General features: G+C 32.7%; 1 protein-coding gene across 50 annotated transcripts in view; it reads right to left on the bottom strand.

Annotated features, from left to right (window-relative positions):
• Positions 1–20,188, bottom strand: part of LOC145247411 (uncharacterized) — a 116,850-nt gene that overhangs the window by 60,973 nt on the left and 35,689 nt on the right. For 23 of the 50 annotated variants that reach the window (XM_080109128.1, XM_080109122.1, XM_080109123.1 and 20 more), the window contains exons 7-11: positions 18,458–18,514; positions 11,980–12,030; positions 7,437–7,505; positions 5,343–5,411; positions 4,200–4,292 (exon numbers count right to left, since the gene is read on the bottom strand). In XM_080109128.1, the coding sequence (XP_079965254.1) occupies positions 4,200–4,292; positions 5,343–5,411; positions 7,437–7,505; positions 11,980–12,030; positions 18,458–18,514 (339 nt within the window). The remainder of the gene's footprint in view (positions 1–4,199; positions 4,293–5,342; positions 5,412–7,436; positions 7,506–11,979; positions 12,031–18,457; positions 18,515–20,188) is intronic. The other 27 variants (XM_080109130.1, XM_080109139.1, XM_080109149.1 and 24 more) reach the window with 4 other exon arrangements.

Genomic DNA, 20,188 nt, shown 5'->3' with positions numbered 1-20,188 from the left:
GCAGCAAAACTAAAACTAATGATGGCATTTCCCTTGACCAGGATATGCATGCAATTGGAGATCACAAGTGAGTTTGATCTTCCTAGAAACTTCATCTTTTAGAAGAAGTTTACTCAAGCCACTCAAGGTGAATGCTGCACCATATATAAGGCAGTTAGGTATGAGCATGATTATCAATTAAGACTTTACATTGCCAACATTATCTGACATATATTCAGGATCTTGGGAATTTTAACTAAAAAAACAATAATTAGAAAACGATTTAATGATAATTAGTGTTTTTAAGATGAATCGATTCAAGGATGGATCAATAATGATTTAATATGTCTTTGTAGTGATTAGGATTAATTATGTTACCTCCATATACAGAAGAATGATTGCATATGATTGGCTACGTTATTGAAATCATAAGGATCTGATCATGTTCTTGAAGCACCAATTAAAGGTCAAGATCAGATATGATAAGAAGACATTACAACCCTTGGCCTTAGACAGAAGATGGATCAGAGTAGCTTGTGTGCATGTAGAGGTGCCAAGTTTGAGTATGTGTTCCTCGCTTAAGCATAGCGCTCACGGTTGCAGGTTCTGTTGAACCCCAGAACCCTTATGGTAAGCCCTAGTTTATTGTTTTAGCTACTAAAGTGAATCCTCTTTTGATAGAAAATCTTCAAGATGCTTGCACTCCAGCCTTTCTTTTCGCCCTCCACTAATTGCTTTCATCTTGAAGTGACATTACATACTCCCCCCCCCTATTTTTCTTCCCTCTCCCCATCTAAAATTCAGCCCTATTTAGAGATCAACCTGCTTGTTTTCAGCCCCCATCAAACCAGAAACCAGTGGACAGGCTACCATTGGGAGGGTTTTACTCACACGTTTTGTTTTTTGATTTTTTTGCACCCCACCGTACACCAATGAAATAATGTTTTATTTAATAAAAACGATTTTTCGATTTTTCATCGATTCTATATATTTTAACTTACCATCGCCTAACGCCGTTTACTGTATATTTTAGTTTTCACTTTTAATTCTCATTTTCGCTCCTTCGCACTTTTACTTCAACACCTGAAGATGATTCGTGAATGAATTGAAAGTGCTCGTGACAACAACAACTATGGAACTTTTATTAATATTTTTTGATTTTGATATAAAAAAGATTATATGGAAAATCGAAAAGTTAAAAAAAGCAATCATAAAGCAAAGTGTTTCCATTGCATTTAATAATATGTGATTGAATATATATATATATATATATATATATATATATATATATATATATATATATATATAAAACAAAAAAAAAGACTTGATTTGGGAATCTAAAGTAGAACGACGTTAATGAGAACTCTAGCTAGGAATATCTTAGACAAATCAAAGATACAGTGACAAAGATGACCATAGACCCCCTCCTCCCCACTTTATTTTGATTGGCCTAATTTTGTTTTTTTTAGCATCTGTTTCCGAAATAATAATATATAAATCAAATATTATTTAACATGATATACAATTGTTAAAATTATCGAATATCTTTTGTTATGATGGAAGAAATTCTGTCAAAAAATATTCAATAATCTATATATATATAAAAATGTAACTCTTGGTTCGTTCGCAATTAATTGTCTAAAAAACCACTGGACGGATGGCTTCCACGTTTTGGTATAATATGTTTACTATACCCATGTGTGTTTTTATATATTTCTTTTTAATTATAACATTATACTTAATTTTCCTATAATAAATAGGTGGTTCTCTTTGTACCGATAGGCCATTATTTTTATTTAGGGACAATTATTTATTACCGCTTCCTGTCACGTGACCAGTGTTTCCAATTTAGCGGTTTTCCTGCTAGATCTGGAGATTTCGTTTGCAATCTAGCGGGGAATTCTAGAAAATCTGGAGATATTTGGCATCCACACACTCGCAATTTTAGATTAAAAAATAAAGAAAAACGCTTGAAAATACTTTAAAACATAAAATAAACTCATTCATGTAAGTAAAAAAAAAGTAGCATTTATTGCCTTTGGTAACAATTATTTATTGATTATTTGTTTTGTTTTTCACCTTTTTTTTTTGGCTAACCATTCTTAAATCTCGCTATAAAATCGATTTTTCCAAGTACATTTTAGGTGGAGAGGGGGGCATTCCAACCTCCGAAATTTAGTTTAAAATACGATCTAAGTAACCCTGCTAAATTTAGAAGTATTCAGTCGAAAATTGTAAAAAGCAAGAAACAACAACAAAAAAAACAAAAAAACTTAATACAGTAGAATTTAATTATCTACCAACCTAAATACTTTTAACATGCTAAAACAAAGTTTTTTGTTTTTTTATTTTTCTAATTTCAAAATATGTTGCACCATTATTGTGATGTTTAATTTGCAGCATATTTCAATTTAACTTTTATTATAAAAAGTTTGAGTTTATGATTTGTTTCTTGCAAAAAAAAATACCCTCTCTGAAAAAACAGGTAAATTAACCACACGTGGTCGCTTTCCTATCAAATAGTCATTGAAAAATGGTAGGTACAGACAAAATGAATACCGACGCTCAAAGTTTTGACCCTTCCCTTTACTTAAAAATTCACCAAAAATCAGGAAATTAACCAATTTTAATGAAAATTTCAGTATTTATCAAATAAATGATCGCAGAATATAATGAACTAATCATTTTTACTTAACTCTAAGTGGAAATGTTTTATTTTGTTTAAACAAAAAATACCTTTACTAAAGCTATGGTTTTCAGTAGTAAATAAAAAACGTAAGAATTTATTTTTGCTTTTTTTATATAAATAAAGCATCGTAATTTGTAACAATAAAAAATAATTTTTACAGGAACATTCCGAAAAAAGTCCCTAAAGTCCGTATTAATGAATTCGATATAACTAAAAAAAAAAAAAATGAATTTCTCGCATACTATTCAGGAAATTAAAGATTCAATTAGATTCCTATTTCAATCACCTAAATTATTTAGGGTGAAATTTAGAAATTTATAGCCAAATCTAAATATTTTTTTGTTTTGCTTAAAAAAAATACCATTAATACAGTAAGTTAGGTAAAATTTGCATAGAATGCTCTACTTTACGGTTGTTGCAAAAATGGAACAGAAATTTGAATTTTGTTCCCTTTTAAATTCAGTACATTTTTACATTACGTCCAACTCATCGTTCACATGTCAACTTTTATAGCTTTTCGGGTATGCTGGCAAGGTTAGGGGTGTCTATTCCCAAAGCCGTTCTTAACATGGGTAGATTGGAGTGTTTATTCGTTGTAAACGTACCCTATAAATGTCGACATTTCCAATGTGAATGGTAAGCTGGACTTATGTGAAAAATAACAAAAAAATATACCAAACTGACTTTTTTGTTTAAAAATGGAATTATTTCGCTTTCGTTATTATTTTTTTTAATTTTTTTTTTTTAAATATTTTGTGTTTTATATACATAAAGTACAATTGTTGAATGTTACTGTTTTGATTATATTCGTTTGGGGGGGGGTCACAATTAAAAAATTAAGAAAGATTAAAACGGAGCGAAATTTAAGTTTCCGTTCCATTTTTACAACAACCGTAAAGCAGCACATATTCAGCAAGTTTTATCGTAATTTATAAGCATAATGTTGAAACACTAAATCAACATTTTATTTATTTTTTTGCATAATTAATGATGGAAGTATTTTTCTGTTTATTTTCTGAACATCTGTTAAAAAAAAAAATAATTTGTACATTCTCTTGAAAAAAAGAATCAAACTTTTCTCTACTGTCACCTAACTATTTACAGTGTTCATAATAAAAATTCCGTTTTCAAAGAGAAACTTTTACTGCAAAGTTTCTTTAAAAAAAAAAGTGCAAGTTTTCCTGAAAAAAAAACTTTCACCTAACAATTTATGGTAAAAAAATTAATCTTTTTTTTTGGGGGCGGGGGGAATAACAGCTTTTATTGATTAAAAAAATTGCAAAAAATAATAAAAGTAAATGAACGAACAAAATTTTTCTTGAGGAATGTCTTCCATTTTAACAAACTGAGCCACAGCAACGCGTGGCCGGGTACAGCTAATGCTTTAATAAAAATTTGTGTTTTTAAAATGAATCGATTTTTGCTTTTTACATCTTTTTATAGAACTAATGGGTGAATATGATTTGATACCGTTTTTGGAGGGGTGTCTAGATCAGTTATAGTTCGACATGATATATAATGTCAAAATTACCTGGAATATAGTTGGAACTTTCCTCACCCTCGTCTTCATCGAACATTCTATCTGGAGGATTTGGGCCATCAGAATATGTATTGAATCTTCTATCTGGAAAAAAATTCTGAAAATGCTATATCATACTTAGGCATAATGGATCAACAAAAATGCTAAATCAACAGCGTGACAGACTGTCAAAATTGCTATTTAAAACTCTAATATAACAGACTATCAGAAAATGCTATTCAAAACTTATGTGACAAATGAATGACTTAAAAACTCTTGTATTAATTCAAACCACATTTTCGGAACATATACTGGCTACAATAACAAAATTTACTAAACTTAGACATAACATTCACAGGCAACATGAATTGGAACAAATACATTGAGGACGTTGCCAAAACTGCTGCAAAGAGGATGAGCTCCATCTACCATGCTAGAAAATTACTCATACCAGAGAATATCCGATACCTTTACAAGAACATAATTCACCCATGCATAGAGTATTGTTGCCATATCTAGGCTGGTGCATCTACAACTAGTTTTAGAAAGGGTCCAATAAGATGTTTAAAATCTAATAGGTCCCACACTGTCGGTCAAGCTCCAACCTCTGTCAATGCAATATAACAACTCTGTGCCTGTTTTACTAGTACATTAATGAAATGTGCTCTGATAAACTCATAACATATGTGCCTCCCCCCTTGACGTACATACTCCTAACTAATCTGACAAGCACCAAAATCACTCCCAGTCACTGTTAAGGTTCTGGAATGCTGGAAAGCCTCCGGACAGCTAGCCTCTGAAATTCCTTCCCTGTTTCCTGCTTCCTTGACTGTATTAACATGCAGAAGTTTAAATGTAATGAGAACAAACATCTCGTTGCTCAACTCGTCACTGTGCTTTGTTATATATGATTCCAGATAATAGTTCCTTACATCTAAGTGGTAATATGTCTGGTTTGGAATGAAAAAGAGTAAAAAGAAGTTATTATTTTTATCATCAGTTAAGAAGACGTTATACTCTTTCTTTTCATTCTATTTCAGATTAAGAATTTGGTCTTTTCACGGGAAATAACAATGAATGGAAATTGGAATCGTTATTGGAAAAAGGTTGGAAATCATTGATCTAGATTAGAACACATTATTTCCAAAACGATACCTGAATATTTTGGATACTTTTTATCAGGTCTTGGATCACCTGGGTTTAGAATTTTCTTGAGTATTTGTTCTGAAAGAAAGAAAACAACCATTCAAATATCATTTTATTCCAGTATAGACCGAAAGTCTAGAATAGAGTTTATCGATAGAAGTGCAGTTCTTAAGGCGTTTGCTGTATATAACCTGGCTGTCAAAAACTTCAATGAAAAAAGCAATTAATATGCTTATACTGCTGCTCCCAAGACAAGACTATGATTCAGCTACCACACTAACCTTATCTATTAATAATGGAGATTTGGCATCTGTCTGAAACTATAATTAAACTATTACTTCTAGTAATGTTGTAATTCTATTATTAACTAGCCTGGGTTCCCGGCGTTGCCGGGTATTTGGAGGGGTGTTTCTAGCAAAACAAATAAATAAAAATAAATTAATAATAAATAAATAAAAAATGATACAAAAAATAAAAGTGGTAGTAGGCAGGCAGGCTCGAACTCATACCGTGAAGGAGGAAAGAACATGAAAAAGAAAACATGATGTGTTTGCTGTTGCGTCCATAGCCAAACCGGAAGTGACGTAGGTTTAAATTAAGGCTAGCAAATCAAAAGGAGGGGATGACTTTTGAAAATATCGGCGAAAAAAGAGACCCCTCCCTGTAGAAAAGTGCCCAGTTGAAGGTGAAGGAATTAATCTTTTTGGCCAATTTCTCGACGTTTGTCATCCGAAGGGTTGATCTTCAAAACGATACCGATCTTGTGAAATTCCATCGCGTCTGTCGAAAGTTTTAAGCCAACATACATACATACATACATACATACATACATACATACATTTAAACAGAGAGGCGAGATTTATATTAAAGATGGAGATTTGGTATCTGTGTCTTAATATGGAATTAAACTACTACTTCTCTTAATTGTATTATTACACTATTTATTAATGCTTGATTCAGGGTGTAATGTAGTATCTCTTTTGTTGTTATGCGACTATCCTCCCAAGCTTTTCCTCTTCCTTTTGGGGATAATGCAGTATCTGTTATGTGGTCATGATATCATATTTTGGGAAAGATAGTGTAGTATCTGTTTTGTTATCCTGAAAGCATCTACCCAGGTAAACAGAAATATGCGACTGGAGGGAGCATACATTTACTAAATAATTTTAATACAAAAACATATTTTAAGAATAAACTGCATTTGCAGCATGGAAAGTTGGGTTCAAGTTATACTTGAGAGCCCATCTTTCAAACTCCTCGGCCTAATATACACAGGCAACATCAATTGGAGCAAATACATTGAGGACATTGCCAAAGTTACTGCAAAGAAGGTTGGCTCCCTCTACCGTGCTAGAAAATTACTCACACAAGAAAGTATCCTATACCTCTACAAGGACAAAATTCGTCCATGCATGGAGTATTTTTTTTTCCGTATATTGGCTGGTGTATCTACCACTAGTCTTTCACTCTTAGACAGGGCCAAAAAAAAGAAAGTCTCAAATACACTAGGTCCCACACTATCGGCCAAACTCGAACCTCTGTTCCATCTCTGTAATGTCACATATCTTGTGCCTTTGCTTAAAAGTATTTTAATGGAATTTTCACTGATGAATACATAGCACTTGTTCCCCATCGACCTACATATCGTTGACTAATTCAACCAGCAGCAAAATCACACCAATTCATTGTTAGGATTCCCAGATGGAGGAAGTCCTTATAATCTAATAATCTCGTACTGCTAACTGTGGAATTCCCTGTCTGTTTCCTGCTTCCTTGACTGTACTAACATGCAAAAGTTTAAATGTACTGTGAACAGACATCTCATTGCTCAACTCGCCACTGTGCTCTGTTATATATGATCCCAAATAATAGTTCCTTACATCTAAGTGGCAATATGTCTTGTTTGGAATGACAAAAAGTAAAAAGAAGTTATTATTTTTATCATCAGTTAAGAAGACGTTATACTCTTTCTTTTCATTCTATTTCAGATTAAGAATTTGGTCTTTTCACGGGAAATAACAATGAATGGAAATTGGAATCGTTATTGGAAAAAGGTTGGAAATCATTGATTTAGATTAGAACACATTATTTCCAAAACGATACCTGAATATTTTGGATACTTTTCATCAGGTCTTGAATCAAGTGGGTTTAGAATTTTCTTGAATATTCGTTCTGAAAGAAAGAAAACAACCATACAAATATCATTTTATTCCAGTATAGACCGAAAGTCTAGAATAGAGTTTATCGATAGAAGTGTAGTTCTTAAGGCGTTTGCTGTATATAACCTGGCTGTCAAAAACTTCAATGAAAAAAGCAATTAATATGCTTATACTGCTGCTCCCAAGGCAAATCTATGATTCATCTACCACACTAACCTTATCTATTAATAATGGAGATTTGGTATCTGTTTGTTTGAAGCCGGAACAATGCTATTACTTCAATAGAAGTGGAGTTCTTAAGGCGTAAAGTGTAGTTCTTCCAGCCACTACTTACTTCTTTTTGGATGGAGTAGTGTAATGTTTGTTTTATTGTCATGGGACGACCATCTCAGGAATTACCTCCTCTCTCGAGTCTTACATTTTTGGGTGGGTGGGTGGGGGGGGGGTGTTGTATATGTTCTTTAGTTATGAGGCCATCTTCCCAGGTATTATTTCCTCTTTTGGGTTCGAAATTATTGGGCTGGAAGATCGAGTTTCAACTCGGTCAAAGTCATAGCAAACACTCAAAAAGAGACCTAAGGTTTAGATTGAAGTGTAGTTCTCTGAACTTTTGTTGTTTTACGTGGTTGTCAAAATCAGCAACAAAATGTTAACACGATTCCAAACATTGCAGCATCCATGGTCTCTTGGGATGGAGTGAGTCTTTGTCTAACTGGATTTGCTTTCGCCAGTATGCCATTTAAGGAAAAAAAAATGATGATACATCATCTGTGTAGACCATGAATTTGTTCAAGGATGAAAAACTCCTCAAAAGATAGATTTAAATACCTGTTAATGATTAATTTATAATTAATCATGAAGAATCCTGTCACTAGTCAGATTGTCAACAGCCAAATTTTCTGTCTTCCTCTCTTCTTGTAATAACGTGTTAAGACTATTGAAGGAACACTACAACATCTTGCACTGATAGAATCTTTGTTTTCATTGAAAATAATAAATCTCAAACACCAATAGATCTCACATAGGCAATAGATTTCACATCGTCCACCAAGCTTCAACTCCTGTCACATCACTGCAGCATTGTATACATGTGCTTGTTTTACAAGTACTTTTACAGGCAACTTGAATTGAAATAAACACATAGAAGATATTGCCAAGTCTGCTGCAAATAAGGTAAACTCCCTTACCATGTTAGAAAACTTCTCACACCTGGAAATATTTTATATCTCTATAAAACTACTATTTGCTCATGCATGGAGTATTGTTGTCACATATGGGTTGATGCACCACCCTCTAGACCATACCTCTTAGACACAATGTAAAAAGGAATTTCCAACCTATAGGTTCCACACTGTCTGCCTAACCAACAGCCTCTATCACATCGCAGCAATGTTGCATCTTTTTGCTTATTTTTCAAGTATTTCCCCGTAATATGAACTTTCTGCACATGTACGTTGCGACAGAAATACATCTGACCCACTCGACTGTATAGGATCCTTGACTTTCTACTCTGTTAGCTTCTTTCTTGGAATGTTTGCCTTTGGAATTTCCTTTCTGCTTCCTGATCCGTACCAACATGCAGAAATCTAAAAGTAATGTGAACAAATATCTTGCTCCCCAACTCCTCAGCCAGGTTATGCCTCCAAAGTTCTGGTTAACTTGCAATATGCCTTGTTTGTAATAAACAAATGTAAATTAATAAATAATAGCAATGATAAAAAAATATACCAATCCGCACCATATTTAAATATTAACACTTAAAATACTAAAAACATAAAACAAAAACCATGATCAAAGCACCCTCCTCGAAAGGAGCTAATGAAAAAAAAAACTTTGAAGAATAACGTTTGCATGCAATTCGTTCATAAACCAAAGAGAAAGACCGTTTCTCTTTCTAGCTGTACTTCCTCGTCAGAATGCAATTTCCTGTAGTTCCTCACTATTTGTCAAGGCGGAGTTCCTCCCATGATGCAACTTCTTATACACGTAGCTCTGGTTTTACTCCAATGAAATTTCTATTAATTTTAACTTATATAGAATATTTCATATTCTAACCTTATTTTACACAACACATCTATATATTTCTACATTTATACAAATCTTATCACTAAGTCCTTAACTTTGCAAAGTTAGGGACATGAAATATTTGAAACCTAAATCTAAAATAATAAATATTTCATTGAGAACTTTGTTGTAAACATAAAACAAAATCTATATTTAGATAGATGAACAAAATAAATATTTAGATAGATGAACATTAACAAGTTGTTAATCCGGGCACAAATATGATCATGTAAAATCCAGGCACAAATATGATTGTGTAAAAAGAAAAGAAAGAAGAAATAAATTTGCCTTTTCACTTGCAATTTAGAAGTACTGTTGAAAGTAGTGTTGAAAATCAAGTTGGTTGCTCTAAACATTTGAACACAAATGCTCAATATGGGTTATATAAAACAATATTGCGAAACATAACTATTTCTTATATTAAAATCAAAACAATCATTAAATTGAAAAACAATATCAATAGCTAAGTAATAAAATGTTAGTTTTCAACACCAATATGCAAATTAGTTAAGCCTGTGACTAATATTATATATATATATATATATATATATATATATATATATATATATATATATATATATATATATAGACTTATATGTAATTTTACTGAGTTCGTGAAATTCAGTAAATTTTCATATACCAATGAGTTTTAGGCCAAAATGGTTGACTTTTTGTTGCCACCAACACCTTGTTTTGAAGTCTTGTTTTTGCTTACACAGTATATATATATATATATATATATATATATATATATATATATATATAAAGATATATAAAGATGGGACGTCTACAATGTAAAGTTGAATTAACTTAAAAATAGGGCGCTTTGACTTTACCATCAATGCGCTAACACGAGTTCAACTTTTGCGTTTATTCATTTAGAAGCATCGCATATGATTTGTAACCTTCGTTTTGGTGTCAATTCTTATCTGATATCTCGCTGTATATAAAGGCATGTGTATAAATATTAGTGTTGGAATGGTTAATCAAAATTAGAATCAGAAATCGGAACTTTTTGAGGTATTGGAATCGGAAAAATTTGTGCATATTTTCCAATGCCAAAAATGATTCCTTTTATTATCTTCTTTTATTTGACTTTGTTTAAAAGGAACTCTGCCCGAAATAATCTGTAGTAAGAATAAAATAATAAATATTTATTGATTTTAAACTACCAATAAAACTAAAATCTATAGATCGCCCCCCCTCCCCCCCCGCGTGTTTTTTTACGTTTGAGAAAATATCTGCACAATTAACGTGTTTTTACGATAATCGGGGGAAAAATAACAATTTTTTAGTTAAATATTTAGAGATTTATAAAGAATCGGAACTGGAATTAGTAGTTGTATCAGAATCGGAAATTTAGCATGGAATTGGGAAAAATATTGGAACCGTCCCATCACTAATATATTTATATGTACAGGATAATTTCCTACACTAATGAAAATATCATAATGAATTTTGGAACACGCTAAGAAACATGGGCACATTATTTTTGTGTTGCCCCTAATATTTAGGGTTGGTTGGTTGTTTTTGTTTTATGGCATATCAACCCTTTTCAGGTTATTTAATGCCGAATCCAGTGATTTTGAAGAACAATTTTTTAATAGAGTATATTTGTTTTTTTTTTTAAATCGGTTTCTATTTAACCCATAGGTGGGACCCTAACAGGTACTACAAGTCCGGATCAGAGTGGACCTGGGAGCAATGGCAATTAAAGATTTGCTCCACACTCCCCAAAGCTCGCAAGCTGGGGCCTCACCATCGGATATAGTTTAAGGTCATATTCAGTACCTAATATTTAGGGGGTGCATCTATATGAAAGTAGGTATATGTATATGCTTATATATTTCTATGTACAGATTCACTCCTAAACTATATGCCATTTATTATGAATTTTTAGAATAAAGGTGTGGCCTACACTTGATTCATTTAGTTTCATGCAAAGGGAATGAGAAGGAGGGGAAGCCCTTCATGAAAGTTCAGATCCCTCCAATTTTTGTAAAATTGTAATAATATTTATAAGATTATTAATAAATGTTCCTCTAATTTCAGTTTCTCCAAGAATATTTTCAAGAGTTTTTAGGGAGCAAAGCATTGGCATAGCTTTCAGATTTTAAAATTCAAATATTTCAGATTTTCATTAAATTTGATTCCCAATGATTAGCCATCGATTAAGTAAGATGTCCTGATTTTCAATTTCTTCTTGAGATCCCTTAATTTTAGACATTTTCTAGAATCAAAATCATGTAATGGATTTGGATTGAAATTGGTATAAGGATTCTAGACGTAAATGTTTAGTAGCATTATATCTTGATTTTAATTTCTGTAAAACGGCATTAAAGTGGTGCCAAACTGTTCAGGGAATTTATTTTACTTGATCCTGGGCGCGTATTCATCTAGTGATATATAAGTATTAAAATTACCTGGCTTATCGCGAGGGTGTGTTCTCTCATATTGTGGATCATTGTGTGGATCTGGTAAGAAAAAAAATGTAGCAAGTTTAATTATGTAAAATTTAATATATTGAAACAATTTTTTTTTTAAAATATGCATCTATATATATATATAAAAGTGAAAGTGTCTGTGTATCTATGTGTCTGTGTATCCGTGTACATTTCCCTACACAATAACTCTGTCAATTTTTAGTCTACCGTATCGAAATTTGATATACAGGTTACTGAGATTTGGGAAAATCGATGTGATCGGTTTTTGGCCAGAAATTTGGCGATTAAGGGGCCAAAGTTCAACTATTTGACCTTTGAGAACTGTACCAAACTCCTCCGACAATTTTGGGTCTATGCACTTGAAATTTTAGATATAGGTTCCTTGGACATGGATCTAACTTAATAACTTGATTTGAGCCCAAAACAATAAATTTTAAGGGGTCATAATAGGGGTCAAAGTTAAAAAAATTGACCTCTGCGATCTCTTCCCAAATTACTCAGACAATTTCTGATCTAAATATTTGAAATTTTACATAAAGGGTATTCAGAGATAGGGCAAGCTTTTTCATCAGTTTGGGTCGAAAATTTTTAGTTACCAATATATAAATGTATGTATGTATGGTATGTATGTATGTATGTTTGCATGTCTGCCTTAAACTTTCAATAGAGGCGACGGATTTTACCAAGATCAGTATCGTTTTAAAGTTCGATCTTTCATATGACAAATATCGAAAAATTGGCTAAAAACATTAGTATCTTCCCCTTCAACTAGGCACTTTTCTACAGGGGTGGGGTCACTTTTTTCGCCGATATTTTTTAAAGTTATCCTCTCCTTTAGATTGTCTAGTCTTAATTTAAAAAATGTCGCTTCCAGTTTGGCGGTGGTCGTAACAGCATAAACGTTAGGTTTTACCCCGTGCTTTTCCTCCTTTGCGGTACGGGTTCGAGCCTGCCTTCCTACTACCACTTTTTTTTTTCTTGTTCAACATACACATCCAAACACCCGGGCAACGCCGGGCGCCCATGCTAGTATAATAATAAAATAGATTTTGAAAATTGAATTCAATATTCTGTTTATTTGTTACTTGTTTTAATTTAGAGATTGTGGAACTCCCGTATTGTACTGGCAGAACTTTCCTAAGTACACCCTAAGGAAGTTAAGACTTTAAATATATCCAATTTTGATGAAATTAAAATCATACAACATTTTATGTGTAAGCAAATGGAAATGGTCCTGAATCTCTAATTGTCCTTCTATGTGACTTACAGAGTGGGGAAGAGGTGGGGAGTCAGTATCTCACTTAAAATATTAAATATGTTAATTTCCCAAGAAATGTTGACTGTACTTCAAAATGGTTGAAGACTATAAATTTACAAAATTTAATACTTAAGAATAAGCAAAAAAAAAACAAAAAACAAAAAAAAAACAGAAACAACAATAATAAAAACAACAGTGATAATAAGTTTTCATAAAATCTGCACATTTAATAGTGAAAATACAAAAGTTAAATTTTTTTTTTTTTCAAATTTGATTCAACCCACAGAAGGCATATTGCCACTGAAATGTAAATTAGAAGTCATATCTAAAGGGACATCTAAGTGGAGAATTGTGCAGCAGGATATTTGTTTACAGTATTTCAACTTTATGTTATATGTTGGTTACCTACTTATTTTTTTTTAAGATTCCGATCATTTAAAAATGATTCTAATTTAGAAAATATATTTTCTGGAATGAATTAAATAAGATTAAAGTCCTGATTTCAAAAAGATACTGCGCACCTGGAGCAGTTCGATGGTTGACTATTAGGATTGTTACGGGTCTCTCACGCTGCATTCCAGTCTTCTAAGATGGGCGTCGTTGGTGTTACATTGGAGGTTTCTCCCAGAAGAATGTAACATATTATAGAAAATGCTATTTCAAATTGAAACAGGACTGTCTAACAAATTTTCAGCGATACAAAGATGCATGTAAATATTGCGTTTCTGAATATTTTGTACAAAGGTTCTGTGACGATAGATATTTGTACTTATTTGACTGCGAACCCTCTTGATGCCTTGCATGCTGAGCTACCATTTGTGAGAGACTCAAACATACTCAGTGTGTGCTCATTTTAGTCAACCCCTTATAAAGGCATCCAGCCGCTTTTAAAGGAGAGATCAAACAAGAGAGGTGGGAAGAGATTTCTGAATAGAATACGTTATTCTTCAACAAAGAAGAAGAAGAAGAAGAAGAAGAAGAAGAAGAAGAAGAAGAAGAAGAAGAAGAAGAAGGCAGGGAGAAAAAGACAAACGAAAAACAAAGAGAAAGAAAACAAAGAGGAAGAACAAAGAAAAGAAAAAAAGAAAAGAAAACAAAGACGAAATAGAAGATAAAAAAGGGAATTGATAAATTGTTGTTTGATACTTCTTTATAGTTATCAGGACCAATTCTGATATAAAGTGAGGATCAGTTATTATTTAATATCATCTTCTTGAATTACGCATTAGTTATGATTTGATTCTTAAATTGCATCTATTTATGATGATATAGTATTTCTATGTTAGTATCAAGATTAATTCTGATATTTTCATATGCAAACAAAGATCAATTATTGTTGATATCTTTTTGACTTATGGGTAAGTTATTATTTAATTCTTAAAACACATCCATTCAAGTATTGGTTAATTGTGGTCTGATAGTTCTTTTTAGCATTCAGCATAAAATCTGATGTTTAAGGATCAGTTAATATTTGATATTATCTTTTTGAATTATAAATAAGTTATGATTTATTCTTAAAAAACAACCCTTCAAGTATGGATCAATTATGGTTGCAATCAGAATCAATTCTGATATTCCCATATAGAAAAAATGATTTTATATAAGTTGTTTGAATTATAGATACGTTATAGTTTGATTTTTAAAATGCATACATTCAAGTATGGATCAATTGTGACTGTAGTAATCACAATCAATTCTGATATTTCCATATACAATTAAGGATCAATTATTATTGATATAAACTCTTTAAATTATTGATCAGTTATGATTAGTTCTTAGAGTGCATCCATTCAATTATCATATTAATTGTGATTTTATACGTATTTGTTGCGGTCAGGTAATTCTAATAATTCTTTATACAGTAAAGGATTAATAATTATTTAATATAAATTTTTTGAATTATGGATCAGTTATTATTTAGTTCTTTAAATCCATCAAATATGGATCAATTGTGGTTTGAAATTTCTTTACGGAGATCAGGATCAATTTTGATATTTCTTTATACAGTAGAGGACAATTAATTATTTGATATCTTTTTGAATTATAAATCAGTTATGATTTAATTTAAAAATGCATCCATTCAAGTATTGTAGTGATCAAGATCAATTCTGATATTTTTATATGCAAGCGAATAGCAGTTATTATTTTATATCAATTTTTTGAATCATCGTTCAGTTATGATTTAATTATTAAAATACATTGATTCAAGTATGGATCAATTGTTATTTGATACTTAATTGAAGCGATCAGGATCAATTCATTCAAGTTCCATATCACCTTTTGGAATTGTGAATAGATTAATATTTGATGCTTAAGATGCATCCATTGAAGTATGAAACAATTGTTATTTGATGTTTCCTCATGGATTAGTCATGATACCTAGATTTGAAAGTGTAATTTAATGTAAATTTGTAGGAATAACGATTGCATATGATTATAACTATTATGTCTGTAACGTGCTCCACCTGTGGGAAGTTTGTGAAAAGAAATTCTATTTTCATGTGGGTTCTGTTTGATTTTAGGTACATTTAGGAAGAAAGGAGAGTTCTTTGCATTGATAGTGCTAAGGCGAATTCTGAAATAATTTTATACCGTTTTACTGAGCTTTTTACCAATTCTTATTTGATCTGCATATAGAAAGTAAATTTGTGTGCATGTGTGTTGCATAAAGATTCAACATCTTTATCAACTGTGCCATGGGTCTCAAAGGGCGATCAAGGTTGAATTTTTTGGTCTTATACATTCATGTTCATTATCTGATTTTCCAGGTGAGAATTGTCTGAAGATAGCGGTTTCAATCCTACCCAAAGCCGGCCAGAGGCTTACTTGGCCAAGACGTGGTGAGACAACAACAACAACAACGACTGAAAAATTCTATTACGAATAAATTCATGTTTTATAGACTAGTTAACAAATTGGCCAAAATAACTGTAGCGTGTTGCCCTCAGTTGCATACCTGAAGAAAACAGGTGCTTGTGTAGATCAGGGATCCCATAAACCAAAGCATTTCAGTTGAAAATATTATTACACACTTGTGTGCCATATCGAAATTAATATAAATTCCAAAATTTATGAAAAATGATCCACTAGATGTGCTAGATGTATTTTGAACGAAAATCATCAGCAATTATTTTCTTGCATATTGTGTTTAAAAATGGCAGACCCTTAATTTCAGTCAAGTGAGATAAGTCAGTTTGTCATGCTGAATTGGTCGCACAACTCTTCTACATTAAAACATACAATAAAACTTGATAATTCAATAAATTCTTTTTTTCTTATAATTATTTTATTACTGAAATTTTTGACATGCCACATAAGTACGTAATAATGTTTTCACCGGAAATGTGTTGGTTTAAAAGATCACCAATTTACACAAACACCGGAAAATCAGCTTTTATCTTTACAACTTCATTTACAACAGGCCTTACAAAATTTCCTTGATCATACACAATTTATATAAGAGAATTAAAATTCATTATTTAAGTTTTTTGCTATATATCCTCAAGACCTAAACAGAACTCTGCAGGAGAAAGCTTTCAAGTCTATATCAAGCAAACCTTTATGCCAAACCCTTGATATCCTTAACGAAGATGATCACTCTGTGACACATAATCATAAATAGCAATGTCATGCATTGAAAAAACTTTATAGACATTTTTATGTGGCATTCTTAAAGAACATAGTGACACTGCATAACACGTCTTCACTTGACTGCTTTTCTTAGTTATCTTGATAGTATTACAGGCAAAATATCATGGTTTAATATTTAGAATCACACTCTCCCCAACAAAATTCGTCAAATGCTGTCTGTTTGAACTCCTTTGAATAAAAAAGTAGTGTATTTCTCCTGTTTGCTTTGAATCTCTGATCAAAGTTCATCCTTAATCACGAATATATAATGGAATTGCAGCTCTACATCTAACCAATCAATATTTTCCATTTTTCAGTTTTCTTCATCAAACTTGAACTTCATTTGGAATATCCTTTTGGCATATGCACTTTTGCATTATTATCAACTTTTATAGAAATATAACTTTAAGTTTAAATTGATTTTCTTATCTCCAATCTATGCCCACCCCCTCGCCAAACATTCACCAGAAACACTCGTTTAGCTGAAAACACTATCAATAATTCCCCCCCCCCTCTTTATCCGTGCCTAAACCTAAACATAGATTCCATGAACAAAGCTTTTTTCTTAGAATTGCACACTTGTGAAACTCTCTTCCATTTGCTTGCTGACTATAATATGGTCCTCTTAAAGTTCTTGATGAGCCATCCTCTTAAGTAATCCAATTTACCAAATTTCCACTACTAACAATTACTATGTCACTATCCCATTGACCACTGTATACTTATTAACCCTTATCCTCGAATGGCCTCTGGGCCTTGATAAGTGGTGACTCCTTTGTAAAAAAAGAATATATATATATATATATATATATATATATATATATATATATATATATATATATATATATAATAGATGTACTCAGTATTGCTCAATATTAAACCTAACGTTAAATTCCTTAAAAAAAAAAATGAAGTAAAAAAAAAAAATGGAAAAAACTGAGACATGTGAATGCGAGTATTATGTTTTTTCTAAAAAATTCACTTCTTGTAAGTAAAAGAAAATACTCTATCTGAGATCAAAATCAAAACCTAGAGAGAATGAGTCAAGTACGATAACCATTAGACCAGCTTGCCACAATATTTATAAAGTGTTTTCAAACCTCGTGAAACAGTTGACAAACAGATAAAAATGCGATGATACCCCCAGTATTATTTTTTTCACTTTTGACCTCTTAGTAATCCTTTTTACCTGATGAAAACTGATTAAAATGTTTTCCACATGTCTGAATACCCTATATACCAAATTCCAAGATTGTAGATAAAAAATTCGTTGAGTATAAAGGTTGAGAAGTGTCCTCTCTCTCTCTCACACACACACACACACACACACACACACACACACACACATTCTCACTTTATACTAGCAGGGAAATAACTCTTGTGCAAAATTAAAAGGTGATTAAATTGCAATTTTACATTTACAACTTCGGTTTGGTCAGACAAAGAATGAAATTGGTTAGTGATCGTGTTACGACACGAGAAATATACACAGACACACGTGAATTTGTTTCATAATGTTATCAGCATCCAATCGAATATCATTTCTTTGATTTCGATGAAACAACTTACCGGGTCCAAATTCTTCTTGTCTTCCTGCTGGACATATTGGGATCTTCAGTTGCTGTGCTGCATCAAAAATAAATATAGATATCTTCAGTGCAATAAAACCAGTTGCATGTAAACCTAGGCAAATGGCAAATAGCAAACAGAATTCTGAACAGAAGTGTGTGCTCTATCCCAACTCTCATAAATGGACCTTAGGTAATCTCATCAGCATCAGACAAAGCCAAACTCTTTGCCAAGAACTTCGCAGCTAATTCTAACCTTTACGACCAAGGCTGCCAACCTCCAATATTTCCTCCTGTATCAGAAAACATGCTATGTGATATACAAATATCTGTACGTGATGTTGCCAAGCTAATCAAAAACCTTGATTCCAGTAAAGCAACCGGCCCTGACGGTATTCCGATTATAGTACTCAAAAGACTTCAACCAGAACTTGCACCCATCCTTACAAAACTGTTTAAACGTTGTCTTAAGGAGAATTGCTTCCTGTCACCCTGGAAAATCTCATCAGTATGCCCCGTATTTAAGAATTCAGGTGATCGCTCATCTCCCTCACAGTACAGGCCAATAAGTCTCCTGTGCGTCATGAGTAAGTTGTTGGAATCTGTGTTAAATAGAGAAGTAATCAACCATCGATATGGTTTCCGTTCTGCAGATGTGCTTACAGTTATATCTCAGGATTAGTGAATCTCTCGACGGAGGCTACCTTTCTAGGTCAATTGTTCTTGACATATCAAAGGCCTTAGTGACACGCAATATGGTTTCCGTTCTGCAGATGTGCTTACAGTTATATCTCAGGATTAGTGAATCTCTCGATGGAGGCTACCTTTCTAGGGCAATTGCTCTTGACATATCAGAGGCCTTTGATAAAGTATGGCATAAAGGTTTACTTCACAAGATCTCCAGCTACAGTATAGCTGGAAATGTCTTCTCAATTATTAAATCATTTCTCTCTGATAAGTTCATAAGAGTAGTGGGTGATGGGCAGAAATCAGAAGCTCTTAATATTAATGCCAAGTTCTCACTAATTCTCTCTCCTCTGATCTTGAGCAAGTGGTACAATGGGGAAAGAGGTGGCTTGTTACTTTTAATGCATCTAAAACCAAGCTTTTATCTTTACATCATCAACGCTCTGATCCCCATCTGGCATCAATTGACATGAATGGCTCTCGTCTTGGGGGGAGGGCTCATGTTTTGACAAGCTTCTGGGCTTGACCTTTACTCCTGATCTTAAATGGAACACATACATTAAATCCGTTTCCAAGGCCGCTGTAAAAATGGTGGGATCCTTCTATCGATCCAGTAGATATCTCAGTGCTGATGCAATTCTCTATCTATATAAGAGCCAGGTACGTCCAAGGATGGAATACTGTTGCCACATCTGGGCAGGAGCTGCTAGAAAAGACTTATCCTGCCTTGATAGAGTTCAAAATAGACTTCGTAGCCTTGTGGGGAATATCCTTTTCTCTTCCCTGCAACCTCTTTCTCACAGAAGAGATGTTGCGAGTTTGTTTCTGCTTTATCGTTATTTTCATGGCAGGTACTCGGCTGAGCTCCATTCTATGGTCCCCCCTCGCCAAACTTTCAAAAGAAACACTCGTCTAGCTGAAAACACTATCACTAGTTTCCCCCACCCTTTATCTGTACCTAAACCTAAATGTAGATTCCATGAACAAAGCTTCTTTCTTAGAACTGCACACATGTGGGATTGTTTTCCGTTTTCCTGCTTTCCAG

Source organism: Euprymna scolopes, chromosome 25, assembly GCF_053919585.1.
Source record: "Euprymna scolopes isolate OS-2025 chromosome 25, ASM5391958v1, whole genome shotgun sequence".
Taxonomy (NCBI): Eukaryota; Metazoa; Mollusca; class Cephalopoda; order Sepiida; family Sepiolidae; genus Euprymna; species Euprymna scolopes.
The sequence above is the reverse complement of the archived record's forward strand: the minus strand, read 5'-3'. Positions and strand labels throughout refer to the sequence as shown.